Source organism: Parasteatoda tepidariorum, chromosome 11 (assembly GCF_982258835.1).
Source record: "Parasteatoda tepidariorum strain Cologne lab strain chromosome 11, Ptep-v5.0, whole genome shotgun sequence".
NCBI lineage: Eukaryota > Metazoa > Arthropoda > Arachnida > Araneae > Theridiidae > Parasteatoda > Parasteatoda tepidariorum.
Window position 1 is genome coordinate 75,534,476 of NC_141765.1, and position 15,646 is coordinate 75,550,121.

Genomic DNA, 15,646 nt, shown 5'->3' on the forward strand with positions numbered 1-15,646 from the left:
ACAGTAGAGAACCCGGCATGTTCGGACCATCGCTATCGCAGATGTCTTAATTTGCTGGTTTTCGGGATCTGCTAAAAAACATTATATATCGATGTTTCATCAAAACCAAATTACAATGAAAAATACAAAAATATTTTCAAATATGAAAAATAAATAAGGAAAGTTCTCCTTAGTTTAAAAAATCGGAAGAAAACAACATTTAAATTATAAAAGCATTTACAAATTAAGATACCGTATATTTCGACGGAAGGGCCGCGGCGCTATCGAAAAAAAAAGTTGTTTCTTTCCTACATGCAGCGCTTCCTACGAAATATTTTTTAGTAGCAAAAAAATTTGTCAAGGAAAGTTATTTAAGATTAAATAATTTTCTGAGAGAAAGACTATTAAAAAAAATTGATAACGAAGTCGACGAATATTTGCCCGTATCGCGATCTGCTGCAGAACACCGCCAATTCTTAGCAAACTTTCGGCAGCCGCCTGTAAGAAAATAAATAAACGAAATAATAATTTGAAAAAAAACATCGCATAAGAAGAAAATTTAAAAGGTATGCATCTTGTATCCACCCCCAGCTTAAAGAAAAATCGCAAGCTAGAAATCTACTTAGCGCCTTGGCAATTGCATACCTGCCAACTCTTCCGGATTTTCCGGAAGATTTTATTTTTATACATAAAGTGGTAGTAAATATATACTATTTTTTTCTTTTATAAACTTAATTTTTAATGATTTTAATCACCACTATTCTTACAAAAATTAAGCAAATATATTAATATGCGTTACTATCATGGTTATCATCTTAAGTTTTCTCAAAAACAACGTATTTGTTTGCTTGAAATTGAAGTTTTAATTCCATTTTAATTCCACTGGGAAAAATGATAATGGAAGGGATTAAAAGTTGGCAGGTATGCAATTGTAATTGGAGCGAACAGAAAAGGAAGTAATAGGACCCTAAATCCGACACTCACGGGACTGACGAAATGCCGAACTTTGGATCTCTTTCGGAAATTCCAATATGGACCCCAAATATTACTATAATTCAATTCCACTGTTAATTTCAGAAAAACCGATAAATTCAGTCAAGTCTCGATCGTAGATTATGATGGGGTGAATTTAAAACTGGCCCGACTTAAGAAATTTTACTACTAATCAAAATAATAATCTATATAATATAATCAAGAAGAAATAAACCGAATTCTATGAAGAAGAAATAATCGTTTCTTCTTTGGAGCGTGAGATCATAGTTCTCGTTTTTTCTTTTAGATAACATTTTGTTTTAACAAAAGACGCTTACCTCGCAAGAAAAAAACAGCTAACAAGGAACTACAAAAAAAAGAAAAAAAATTAACAATTAATGCTAAGAAACTAACAAAGAATAACAACAAAAAACAAGCTAAAAACTAATAAGGATAAAAAAAAAAACAAGCAAACAACTATTAACAAGAAAAAAAAGCAAGCTAGCTATTAACAAAAAAAACAACAAATTAACAGTTAAATAAAAAAGCGGCAAAATAAAAAATTTATGAATCGAATAAAAAACAACAAAAGGGATAGAATTCATTTTGTAGTCCACATGGTAGTTTCAATGTCAACTGGGTGTGGCCAATTTATGGTCAAACAGAGGAGGGAAATGTGGGGACAAATCAGTAAAGCACAGCTGTCAAGATTGATTGATCAGTTTTTTCCAACTTGCATTTCTTTATTTTGTCCATTTGAAATGCAGGTGTTTCTACTTCTCAATTTATTTTAAACTGCTTAAGAAACAGATGTTTCCTTTGACACAGATTTATTATTAGTTTTTCAAGCTTCTTTTTCATTTTTAAAAGATAAAATAAAGTAAGTTACTTCAACAGAATAAAATTCCAAATAAAAAGAATATAGCTGATTTTTTTTTTTGTCTTATCAATATAAATTTCTTAAAAAAAAAGAAAAAAATTAGATCAGATTAAGTGCCGAATTTTGGAATTCTGGATTAGGGGTCCCACCCTTTTCTTTTCCCCAACCCCTTTAAAAAATAACTGATTGATTCCTCCTAAACAGTTCCAGTAGAAATGACACATGGAGGAGGTGGGGTACACCCCTCTTTTAAACATTTTCTTCTCTCTTTCTAAGTTGAGTCACATTGGGTTATTTCCATTGAAGGAGAGGGCATTCTACCCACTAAAATTGACCCCTAAAGATTGTGAAAGTGAAACTTATTTTCCCTTCGTTCATTCCTTCAGAATTTTTTTGGGGCCTGTTTAGTTATTTCTGATTCTTGTTATTATTAGTTATTTCGTTATTATAAGCCGTTTCTTTATTATGTATTAGTTTTTCCTCAAATTGTTAATGGCAATAAATTTTGAAATCTTTTTATTTTATTTTTCTTATTACATTGTTTTACGGATTTCTGTAATCAGTTCAGCGTTAATTCAGCTACTGAACATATAAATATTTTTTTGCTGTTCTTCTGTTTTTTGGCAAGGAGCCAACTGGTAAAAACAACTTTATTTTATATCGTTTATTTTTTCTTTTTTTGCTGAAAGAGAACTTTTTTTGTTGCTTTTCTTTTTGCTGAAAAAGAATTTTTTTATTATGATTTAGAAATTAAAACTTTATTTTATGAAATGCATAAAAAATTTTTTTATTATACAGATATTCTAAATGGTAATTTAAAGGTCTCTTCTAAAAGGATGCTGATATGCGCGGTTTAGCGCCATTACGGCGCTTACTATAACTTTTTTTTTAAAAATTTCATTTTTATCGATGTGCGGCGCTTTCGCCGAAAAATACGGTAAGAAAAAAAAATTCACATATTTATTTTTTTTAAAAAAAGAAGCTAAATCAAATTTAATCAACTGCGAATGTTTTTAAAAATAAAAAAAAAAGCAAACTCAAAATGCAATATGTTAAAATTTTATATTAAAAAATGAATCATAAATAAGCTGGATAAATAGAAAGAAAAACATAAATTATGATAGTAAAACTGCAAAATTAAGAAAAGAAAAATAATAAAAAACTTATGTTGACTAATATGCATGTGTGCAATACCCCTCCTCCTCGTAAATCAGAGAAAAAACGAAATCAGAAAGCTGCTCCTTTATGCTTGATTGACGGCAGCTTATAAGAAAACCACTGCTTCTTTCCAACACACAAGAGAAAATAAAGAATTTGTGCCTGCCTCAGCAATCCCCTGAAGATCTTCAAGGTTACAGAAGAAATATATTGAAGTTTTCTCTCTCAATAAACAGGAGGAAAATACCCCCTCCCACCCTTTTCTTTGACTGAACTTCAAAAATCAGTTGAATTTCCGAATACGATTCAAAATACAGTAGAGAACCGATTATCCGGAACGATCGGGACTATCGCTATTCCGGATAACTGATTTTTCCGGTTTTCTGAATCGCTACAAAAAGCCGTTTTTTTAGTGTTAAACCCAACTAAAAAAAAAAAAAATTGGAAATAATCTTAAAAATAAGGAAAAACGATGAGGTAATACACTAATGATTATTTCTGAAATGATGGTAAGGTAAACATCTTTCAAAAAAGAAGGAAAAGTCCTAAAATCTTATGAGGAAAAAAAAAATTTTGTTTAAAAATTGCGGGAAAATTTATCGAATTTTGTTCCGGTTTTTTGGTTTTCCGATTTCTGGATAACGGGTTCTGTACTGTAATACGATACGAATACGATTTCAATATATTCAAAATGGTGGGAAAAATCAAACAAAATTGATCCGGGTGTTTTGTACTGTACTTTTATAAACATATCAGATTTTTTCAAGCCAGATACCCTATTTTTTAAAATTATGCTAAGCCATATTTTTCAGAAGAAAAATTATTCACATTTCATAACAAAATTTTTAATGTACGCTTCAGTTTCACATTTACTTTAAATATAAAAAAAGCTTTATGAAAATAAAATATTAATTTTCAAATTTATTTATTTTCACCTACATAGACACTGTCTATGTTGTTTTCACAGTGTTTTCACTACAGCGCGAGAACGCGAGAATCTCGCATATTTTTTTATATTCTCGCATTAAAAAATGATTACCGCGAGAAATTTGCGCATTCTATAAACCAATTTCAAAATTCGCGAATTTCTCGCATTTTGAAAAAAATGTCTCATTTGCGCCATTTAGAATAAAATCCATTTCACTTTTCTTCCTGGATCTTTTATTATTTTCAACATCTGCTCCATTATCTAGCCTCCCCATTTACCAGTATTGTTCAGAACTTTTAAGAACAACAAAACACCATCCTTCGGAACCACGGAACCTCTTTCAGAACGCATTTCTCTGCAACCACTTGTTTACCGTAGGTAAGGTTTCTTCATGTAAGATGTTCAAATTTTTTGCTCGTTAATGTAAAATGGACAAATACCTTGTAAAGCCAATATCTTCTACTCCGAAACGGACAAATGAAAATGAAACTAATGTGGGTAGAAACGATCAAAACGAAACAAATACGCATTTGAGCAACCTAATGAGAATAGCTGATGAAAAAGTAGATGTAGAACATTTTCCATATGATGATGCAGCAAAAATATTTAATGCTTTAAAAATTAGAAGATGTTAAAAATGCATTATAATTAAAGAAACGATTTTTTTTTCAAGTCTCGTGGTGTTTTTTTTTTTTTTTTTTTTTTTTTTAAATTTTTGAAATCTCACTTAACTTTTTGAAATCTCACCCTGTTTTTGAGAAAGGGTGAGAAATTCTCACCCATTTTTTTTCTGAGATGAAAACACTGGACAGCAATTTTTTTAATTTTAACTCCCAAACATTTTATTGCACCTGTGTGAACTTTAAAATTAGACTACAGAATAACTATCATAAATGCTTTAAAATGAATTGAAATTTCTCTTTTTTACCTGTCTGGATATTAATCAAGTAGTGGAATTTTTAAATCGCGTAAAAATGAATAGCGATTTGTAGACCGAATATATAATACGAGCATAGCTCGCAAATTATTTCGCAAATCATGATTTGTTAGTCACCTACATAGGAATTGCGATTGGTAGTACAAAATCGTTAAGTGTGACATTCGTAAATCATGTTCTTGAAAACCAAATCTCTTAAATGTGAATGATTTCGGATTCGTAATTTATGTAATGATCGTTCGTTGCGTGATATGTTTTGAAATTAAACTCGAGAAAGAGAAAAAAATCACTTAATTACATTATAAGAAAACCATTTCGTAACTCATGTAATGATTGTTCGTTGCGTGATATGTTCCAAAATTAAACTCGAGAAAGAGGAAAAAAATCCCTTAATTACATTAACTTAATAAAAAAAACTTTTAAAAGAAAAATATAAACAGAAGAACTTACCGTTAAAACGAAAATCACTTTATTGAATCCGCAAGACAACGCTATATCTTATTCCAAAACTCTCACACATATTTCCTTCACTTGCTGACGATTCCCTTTTACTTGTTCTTGGAGCAGCTGGGTTGAGGATTTCAAACGGATGATTGGTTAAAGAATTTTTAGGTGTGGTTTGATGATTGACATAGACTAGCGCAAATCGGGAGTGCGGACGTTGAGAAAGGATTATGAGGGAAAATTAGGGAAAAAAAGAAAATATAGGAGAAATAGCAATTTTTCAGATAAATAGGAAATATAGGAGAGCTGTGAGGCCCGCTGGCAAAAAAGATTGATTAGTGAATTGTAATAGACAAAACTATTACAAAAAAACACATGAAATTCATCCGCCTACTTAATTAGAAACTTAGCTAAATGAGTTTATCTTTGAATTTTATAAACTAAAAGATTATGAACTCATTTATTAACATAAATTTTTTCAATAATTTCTGGAGTTCTTTTTTAATAATATAATCAAACATAGATTCAGAAAAGTTAAAATCTCTATAATTATACTTGTGTAAGTTATAATTTAAATAATTGTTATATCATGGGTGCCACTCTAAATAAATTTTAAGAATGAATTTATATTTTGACCAATTAACACGATCTAACGTTGTTTACTGGAATTTTCAGAAATTTATAGATGACTGACTAGAAAATGTATCTTTCAATTATTATAGCACAAATATTAAATGAAGAATTTGATTATTTTTTTAAAATCGTTTTCTTCATTTCATTAATTTTTTTTCCACAGTAATCGAGACAAAATTAACAGCCTCTTTTTGCACCATTCGTTGAATAATAAACTTCTGATTTTTTCATGAAGCTATTCATTTTTTGCTCCACCATTGTTTTTTGTTTTTATCCAATTTTTTTTAAAAAAGAAAAAAAAAACCCTTCTTTTAACTTTGATTAGCATTTTAAAACATTAAGTTAAAATGAAAATTGAAGCAAATTTAGACAACAATAGTACAGTACAGAACCCGTTATCCAGAAATCGGAAAACCAATAAACCGGAACGAAATTCAATAAATTTTCCCGCCATTTTAAGAAAAATATTTATTTTCCTCATAAGACTTTAGGATTTTTCTTTCTTTTTTGAAAGTTGTTTATCTTACCATCATTATGGAAATAATCATTAGTGTATTACTTCATCGTTTTTTCATCTTTTTAAGATTATTTCCAAATTTTTATTTTTTTTTAGTTGGGGTTAACAATAAAAAAACGGCTTTTTGTAGCGATTCAGAAATCCGGAAAAATCAGTTATCCGGAATAGCGATGGTCCCGATCTTTCCGGATAATCGGTTCCCTACTGTACAAATTTTCTGTAAACAAGCATTGTTTATAGACCCTCCTTTTCTGCTCAAACGTTTTTGAATACTTGTGTAATCGAAGCAGTAATCCCATTTTTTTCATTTCCATGTGACATTATTACTTGATCATTTTGCAATAAGTATAAAAAATTAAAGTTTTCACTAAAAAGTTTTATTTTAATTTTAACAGAAAATATTTACTAAATTCATAAAGAAAAAAGGACATTTTAATTTAAAAATAAATGGAAAAGAAATATTAATTGAAGAAATTTAGTCTACTGATTTTTTTTAAGACTGATTTCAGTCCAGAGGACTGAAGAGAGGTACTCTTGATAATACTCACTTGAATAATAATTTTAATTACATAAGATCCTTCTTTTCTTATTTTTTACCTTTAAACCTATAGAACCTAACTTTTAACTAACTGAAGTCTCTGCTCGATCAAATTTTTCTGACTTTGTCTTTTTCTCACTTCAGAATTTTTTTTTACTCTGATACCACAGCCTAGATTGACATAAAACACAGTAAAGTAAGAATCAGTTACTTGTCATGAGATAATGACGTGACCTTCTAATATCTTCAGTTTGTTAGAATTATTTTTATCTGAAAAATATGAACTATTATTTTTAATTTCTCTTTTTCTGAGACTGACTTTAATTGGGGCCCGTGCTGAGCACCTGCCACTTCGCTAAATGCAATGATCGCATCTGCGAAAAATTTAGGATTGGAGAAAGCATGGGTAGATTTTTTTAAACCGAAAAAGAAAAATATGCCGCATACCCAATTAGAATTACATTCAATTTAGATAATGTAAGCATAAGTAACAAGAGATTACATAAGCATGAGACAAAATACAGATTAATACATTGGTTGCCGAATCGCGAGATATCACGTGAACAAAATTCTTTCCTAAAGTTTGAGACAATAAAACAGATTAAGTGATAGCAAAATGCATATTATCATCCAACTAAAAAGATCTAAGAAGTTATAAGAAATTAAACCCAACCTAATCCTATTAATTTTCCATTCTGTTCCCAAACTGCAAAATGACTCTTGATTTGAATTTGCATGTTATAAAATTCAATTTACAGTAAATTTATATTTTGATTTGATTTCTTTTCAGGAAAAATCAATCACATGGCTAAAATTTTCATAAATGGCTAATAATTTGAAGTCCTTAGCAGGGGTACTGCTTCATAATCCTTATCATATTTTATTTTCTCACTATAATATTTTTTCTTAGAAACCAAAGTCAATTTGTGAGTTTTTAGTAGGACCTATAAAATTTTCAAAAATTACTTACCCATCATAAGCTCCACTAACAATACGTTTATTATCGAAACGTATGCACCGCACTAGTTCTTCATGACCTTCTAGAGTTCTTAAGCACGCACCACATTCAATATCCCATAACCTATAAATTGGCGATAAAAAAACAATTGTTTTTTTTAAAACAAATTTTCAAAATTTTTTAATAACGCACTGTACAGATATATCAAGAGTGACACTCAAATCTAGAAGAAAATAAATCTCAGTGTTTTTCCTGTACACATAATACACAATATATTAAGAGGAAACACACAATCACTGTGCTCTTGTGTGTTAGCTATATTGGGCTAGTTTTATTTAATTGCTAAAAAAAAACTTGAAATAAGATACAGTTCGACATACTTAAAACAAATGATGCTATAGTAAATTAAATAGTTTAGAATAGTTAAAATATCCTAAGAGATCCCATGGATTGTGCTTTAAGTGGAAATCATTTTTTGAAAGAGGACAATAAGTAATAAATTTCTCTATATTTTCCCAGTTTGTATAGAAAAACTCAAATTTCCCTGTTACTTTAGATGATTTTTAAATTCTCCCCCATGGAGTGGCAACCCTGTATGTGTATATACACTGAAAAGCAAAAAAAACTGGTACAGGTATGAGTATGCAAATAAAGGGGGTATGGAACCAATCAAAGTACAGCGCTGCGATCAGCAACGCATATATAAGACAACGAGTGCCAGGTTATACAGATTTAAGTGAGTTTGAATGTGGTGTTATAGTCGGCGCACGGGAGATGGGATATAGCATCTCCGAGATAGCAATGAAATTTGGATTTTCACGTACTACCATGACCATTTCACGATTATACCGTGAGTATCGGAAATCCACCAAAATTCCCAGACATGAACATTATTGAACATATTTGGGATGCCTTGCAATGTGATGTTCAGAAGATATCCCCATCCCCTCTTACTGCCACTGGTTTATGGACAGCCCTGCAGGATTCATGGTGTCAATTATCTCCGGCACTACTTCACATATTGATCGAATCCATGCCACGTCGTACATTGGACTGCTAACGGCAACACAGGAACGACCACAACCGCAAATTTAATACACCTTTCACGATCAGCACTCAAAATTACGTTGCTCTTAATACAGCTCTCCCAGCTTCTCACAAAACTGCAATTAATAAACTGGTATTTGCTGATCGAATTCTATCAGAGATATAATTCTGGTGAGGGAGTGTTGTAGTGCATCTACCACTACAAAAATACAATTCTAATTCACTAGTATATAAGATATGTTAACTCGATTCTATGTTGGGGTACCTTTTAAGGGTTGACACTGTCGAAAACTAATTCCACACAATTCACAATGGGATAGGAAAGCAGTCATAACAGAGATTATGATGGAAAAAATAGACAAGAATTAGCCCTCATTCAAAAACAGATGTTCATTATTGTTAAGAATATTCAGAGCAGCTGTGCAAAAACAATAAATGTTTTAACACACAATGATAACAAATTTTTTTAAAAGAAAATAAGAATGCAGAAAGGTAAACACTTTATTTGCTTGTTCAATTGCGAATTAAATGCGAACACCCATAAAATAACTGAGAAGATCAATGTCTGCATTCACTACGAAGCTATTGTTATAGAACTACTCTAACTATTCTCTTTGTGAAACTATCATTACGAAACTATCGCCAACATACTGTCTATAATAAGGAAACTTAAATAAGTCCAAGAGTTTTACTTCAAAATAGTGCTTATATAGGTCGCTTAAGAATAGCTAAGCCACCAATCTTGTAATCACTGTGCTCTAGTACGAGCTGTATTGGGCTAACTATACTAGATATAATTGTGGAAAAAACTTAAAGAAAAGAGGAACAACTGAACATACTTATAATCACGAAATTAGGTGTGGTTGGAGTTGTATAATTGGCAAATTGAAGATTGTGATGAAAACAGGATAATAAAAATGACAGTTGAAGATAAAAACTGGATCATAGTTATAACAAAACTTTTATTCAGTATTTGTAGAGCTCGAAATACAAAATAATATTTTATCCATAATAAGACTTTCTAAGTTGAATAATAAATTTAGTATAATAATATTAATAAGGACAGGCCATGGTAGACAAATCCACCATTACCAGACTAAACAAAAGCGAATTTAAAAAGTGATTGAATTGTTCCCAACAGACAGTTATCTTATTTCAGTTCATTTCAAAAATAAGTAAAAACACAATTGATTAAAGACAAACAGATAACAATATGAAATAAACTTGATTTTACGATGTGCGGCGAACCTATCACCACAGGAGTATGGGAAGAGATCGACGGTTGGCTATTTATGGACAGATAACATCGCCAAAATTTAAGCCAATCCCCTAAAATCAAGGAGGATCAGGAAGCATACTTAAAAGGCAGTCATACAAGTAACTGTCTATCACTTTATGAAAATAAATTTTAAATAATTCTACTTATTTAATCAATATTCATTTAAAAAAAACCAGACAATTTTGATTTTCTGAAAAACAATTGCTCACATAAGTTAAGTTAAAACTTACTAACATACTCTATCTAGCCAAAAGTATCCAGACTTGGGGTGTCCTGAGGCACATATTAATATGATGTTGGTTCCTTTTTTGCATCAATGACAGCCTGCACATGTCTGGGAAGACTTTCATCACAGCAGAAGAGTACTTGCAGTGAGGATGGTCAGTTTGGTTGGCTACCAGGGCCCGACTTAGCCTAATTGGGTCCCCCCTCTGCTTCACTACTTCAGTAATGAAGAAGCAAACTTTAAGGAGGTATTTTAATTTTTCATCTCATTGAAGATATATAACAAGAAAATTTACTCAAACCTAAAATAGCTTTGATCATCAGGCGAAATATCATACTGTTAATTTGATTGATTTTCTGATAATTCCATGTCCATCATGCGAAGGCAGTGTCAGAAATGCAGTTTTCGGATTGTTAACTTTGTCATCTAGCTGTGAAAAATTCATATCCTTGCTGACATTAGGGAGGAATTCAGTTAAATTTTCACAGCAACAATAGCTCAATTATACCAATCAGAAGCCAGTATTTTTGTAAACATATAACTTTTTGCGATATGTAAAAATTGGTATTGGATTGTTAACTTTGTCATCTAGCTGTGAAAAATTCATATCCTTGCTGACATTAGGGAGGAATTCAGTTAAATTTTCACAGCAACAATAGCTCAATTATACCAATCAGAAGCCAGTATTTTTGTAAACATATAACTTTTTGCGATATGTAAAAATACAGGCTTTTAACTGGCCAAAGTTTTTCATCGTAATTGCAAAAACTTAGCTGAATTCTGCCCTAGAAAGCCATGGATTTTTGAAATATAGATTTTTAGTGTTCATATGATAGATTAATGAAGAAGTTAACATAAAACTGACGGATTTTACACTGTACTGATATTTTGTTTAAATAAAGTTCAATAAAGAAGGAAAAATAAAATAAACTTTCTATTTGATTTGGGGGCCCCCTCTGATGCGTCAGACAAATAAAGGCTAAAAGGGTATAAGGTTTGATCCTTGTCAGTGGTTTAAGATGATGATCTCGTGCATTCAACTAACATTGGTAACGTCATGGTCTGCGTGGATCAGCCAGTTTCTCTTCATATGCTGTTGGTCATCTGTTTAAAGAGTATTTAAGCTTCTGTTGATTCATTCTTTTCATTCGTCACTCTGTTCTGTGTCTGTGATTTGTTCTTGGAATCTTGGAGTTATAATTGTTTCATCATGGAATTCTTCGAACCTGTATATAGAGTACCTGAACTTGTCAAATTGGAGTACATGGAAAGGAAATATCAAAGTAATCCTCATGCACCGAGGAGAGTGGAGTTATATATCCAAAACTGAGCCTGCCCAACCTTCAGACAAAAGCCGAAAAAAAGTCAAGGGTCCCTCTGGAGACGGAACAGAGCGTACACATCGATATTTCTTAGTGTCGAATCCGAATACTGAAGTCTGATCTTAGCGACAACTGATGGTGCTGAAGCTTGGGAAATTCTAAAGCAACATTTTGAATTGACTACAAGAGCATGAGTGATTCAACTCCTAAACCAATTCTTCTACCTAAAATACACCCCAGGAGAAGAAATTGGAATCTTTGCGGCTAGATTAAAAAAAAAAAGGTTTCTCAACTGAAAGAAGCAGTACATCCTGTTGACAACCGATATCAAGGATTTCAACTAATAAGATAATTACCCAAGGACTTTTAAGGTATTGTTTAAATTATTTATAGATGGGAGGACCCTAAATTTAAATTTAAGAACATTTTAGATTAATTAGTTTTAGAGGAAAGTAGACTTCTGCAACTAAACTTTGATTTAAATAATGTTAGTGATATTGCTTATAATGTTAATTCAAGTTTTAATGAAAAGTTAAGAGTAACTAATAAGTTTAAATCTGGTTCTTCTAATGGTAAGGGAAATTTAAAATCTGCTAATATTAAGTCTAAATCCAAAACCAGTTATGATAGATAGATCTAAGATAGGATCTTGTTATCATTGCAACAAATATGGTAATTTAATTTGAGATTGTAAACAAAAATTTAATTGTAATTCAAAGAATATAAAGAGTAAATTTTAAAAAAAATCCAAGAGATAATTCTTACTGTAATGTAACTACAAATGTTTTAGATAATAGTCTTTATGGTGTTGAAGCAAATGTTGGCAATGTGTGTCATGAAATCGAGAAAGAAACTTTGCTTTTTTACACTGTCACTTCAACACATTTTTTGTAAGAACTTGAATTTATTCTTTGAATATGAAACTATAGAAAATGCTATAGGTGACATTGAAAGCCAAATTTTAGGTATTGGAAAAGTGCAATTTTTTAATAAGGTAAATGGTAAAATGCACAAAGGAACCTTTACATATGGACGTATGTGGTCTGATGCCCATCATTTCACATGGTGGAAGTCGGTATTTTCTTTCTATCACTGATGATTTCTGAAGGAAAGTTACTACTTTTCCCATTAAAAAAAATCTGATGTTTTTAATAGTTTCATAAGATTCAAAAGCGAGATGAAAGATTTTTAAACTGCAAAATTTTAAATGTTAGAACTGATAATGGCATAGAATTTTGCCTTAAAGAGTTTGGTGATTTTCTTGAAAATGAAGGTATAAAAGCTGAACATACTAACACTTATACGCCAGAACAGAATGGTGTTAGAACTGCCTTACACAATATTAAAGCAATGTTAAAATCTTGTAAATTAGGAGATGCTTTTTGGGCTGAAGCTTTACTTACACTTTCAATAGAATTATTCATAAAAACCAAATTAAAGCTCCCTTTAAATTGCATAGTGGAAGAAAACCATCAGTCACTCATTTGAAAGCATTTGGATGTTTAACACTTGTGGGCCAATCAAAACAGTTGAGAAATAAACTTTAAATGAGAGCTAAAGAAGGGATTATGTTAGGTCATGCAATGCATACGAAGGGTTACAGAATTTGGCTTAAAAACGAAAAGAAACTTGTCGAAACAATAAATGTTTGTTTTGACGAAAGCATAATAGGTGTCGAAGCCGTACTAGGCACCAAATCCATTAAACGTAATTTTGCTAGTTTTAAACCAGAACATCCCAATTTGGACGAAAGTGCTTCAGATGAAGATATAGGTAATTCAAGTGTGTAACCTGATTTAATTCCGTGTAAAAATTTTATGTGGATTAGAAAAGCTGTACCACATCCAGATAACAGTAGAACTGATATTTATTATAATATTGAAGGAGAAAATGAGAGATTAAGATCCTATAGCAATGTTCAAAATTACTGTAATAGTAACAACATAAAGTATAAGGGTTTATTTGATTTCAGTGAGAAAAATGCTTTTTCTGGTAAAGTTTCAAATTTTCAGGTAAATCATAAGATAAAACATGAAGCAAATTATACTGAAATAAAAATTCCTAGAAATTATAAAGACTGTTTAAAATCACCCCAAGTTAAAAATTGGAAATTAGCCATGCCAAATGGATTAATATTATGACAGAAAGAAAAGTTTGGGATTTGGTTCCAACTCCTAAAAATAAAAGAATTTTGGGAAGCGGTGAATTTGAAAGAGGATGTACATATGTATCAACCTTAAGGTTTTGTTGATTCAAATAAGCAAAACCACGTTTGTCACTAAAACAAAGCTATTTATGGACTAAAACAAAGTGGCCGAGAGTGGTTTTTTGAATTGGGTAATACACTTGAAATTTAAAGTTTGTAAGATTAAAGTGGTAAAGATTAAAGTACATGTATATATAAAAATGCAATTCTTATAATTTATGTAGATGACATAATAATTTTTGCTAAAAAAAATTTTTAGACAGTGTTATTAAACTTTTAGGTGATAATTTTAATTAAAAAATTTTGGGAAAAACTCGTAAGTTGTTCGGTGTTAAATTTGTCCAAAAGGATGGTGAGATAAATACACAAGTGGGCGACCTTTATGCTAAAATACAAACTAAGGCTAACAACGTAAAAGAGCACAAAAATATTTATAGAATACAGACAGCTGTTTCGGAAGCTCAAAGGGCAACCTTCATCAGTGCAACAGAAAGAAATGAGAGAAAACAGGGTAAATATAGAGAAAGGTGATGTCACAAGAGGGTTTAGAGCAACGGCCAATAGGAGGGAAGGATGAATGGATGACGATGAATAGGAAGCAAGAAACAAAGGGTGGTTAGTTAGGTTTAATCATAGATTTCCAAACAGGAGAAAGATAAGGAACGCTGGATAGGTCGTTGACCAACAGTTTAGAATTTTTGAAAATGTGATAAGACTCGTAAAAATCTAAATCAAAAATTGAAGAACAATTTTGAATGACTTTAGAAGAAGAAAAATTAAAATTATGATTAGAGTCCCAACAATGTTGGGCAATAGATGAGCGTTTAAATTCTTGTTTTTTGACATAAGCTTCATGTTCCTCGACGCGGCACTTTAAGGCACGCTTAGTTTGGCCAATATATGAAAGGCCGCATTGGCAATTAATTTGGTATATACCCCAGCTATTTTGACTGTCAATGGGCTGTTTGAGAATAGAAAATTTTATCTTATCCCAACAAAAACATAAGTTCTGGCCATCTTTGAAATAACTGCTGGTACTGATTGAAAAGTGACGGTGCTTATTATTGTCCGCTGGGTTAATTGCTGGGCCGCCCTCCAATCTTTTTCCAACATTGTGAGTAGAGCTGGGCCCGCACTTCACAGACTGCTCCATCGCGTCAGTCTGAATCTCCTCCTGGGTCACCGCATTAAAGTTGTTTGCCGCCGCCAGTAAAGCGTTCGTGCGAGTAACTGTAACTGTGAATTCATTGTTTACAGAATGAAGCACGATGGCGATAGTTGCTGACATTTACATTGTGTCATTAAAGATTCCTTTAATTTTCAAAAAAGGTAAGGTTTTATTCTTTTGATTACATTGAAGTTATTATTTAATTTACTATTGTTCAAATATGTTTATGACGTGCGGATTTCGGTTTACAAGGAACCGGGTTTGAAGTGCTGTTTTAGCATTATGATAATTAACACCATAATATAAATTATTCATAGAATTTTAAAAAAAATTATAGTTAATTCAATGAAAAGCTACCGCCAAATGTTTAATCAACACCAAGACACCGCCAAATTTTTGGGGCGACAACCGAGCAGTAGCACGCGAAAAACAAATATAAATTCTGTTGTATGAT

The 15,646-nt window shown here is 31.3% G+C and overlaps 1 protein-coding gene across 3 annotated transcripts in view; it reads right to left on the reverse strand.

The window, feature by feature from the left end:
- The window catches only part of LOC107452997 (F-box/WD repeat-containing protein 1A), a 103,740-nt gene that overhangs the window by 13,120 nt on the left and 74,974 nt on the right, over positions 1–15,646 (reverse strand). For 2 of the 3 annotated variants that reach the window (XR_006226361.3, XM_016069648.4), the window contains exon 9: positions 7,957–8,067. Coding sequence is in view for 2 of the 3 variants with exons in the window: in XM_016069648.4 (XP_015925134.1) it covers positions 7,957–8,067 (111 nt within the window). In the remaining variant the exon portion in view is untranslated. Of the gene's footprint in view, positions 1–5,304; positions 5,422–7,956; positions 8,068–15,646 lie in introns of those variants that run through there. The other variant, XM_087154998.1, reaches the window with a different exon arrangement.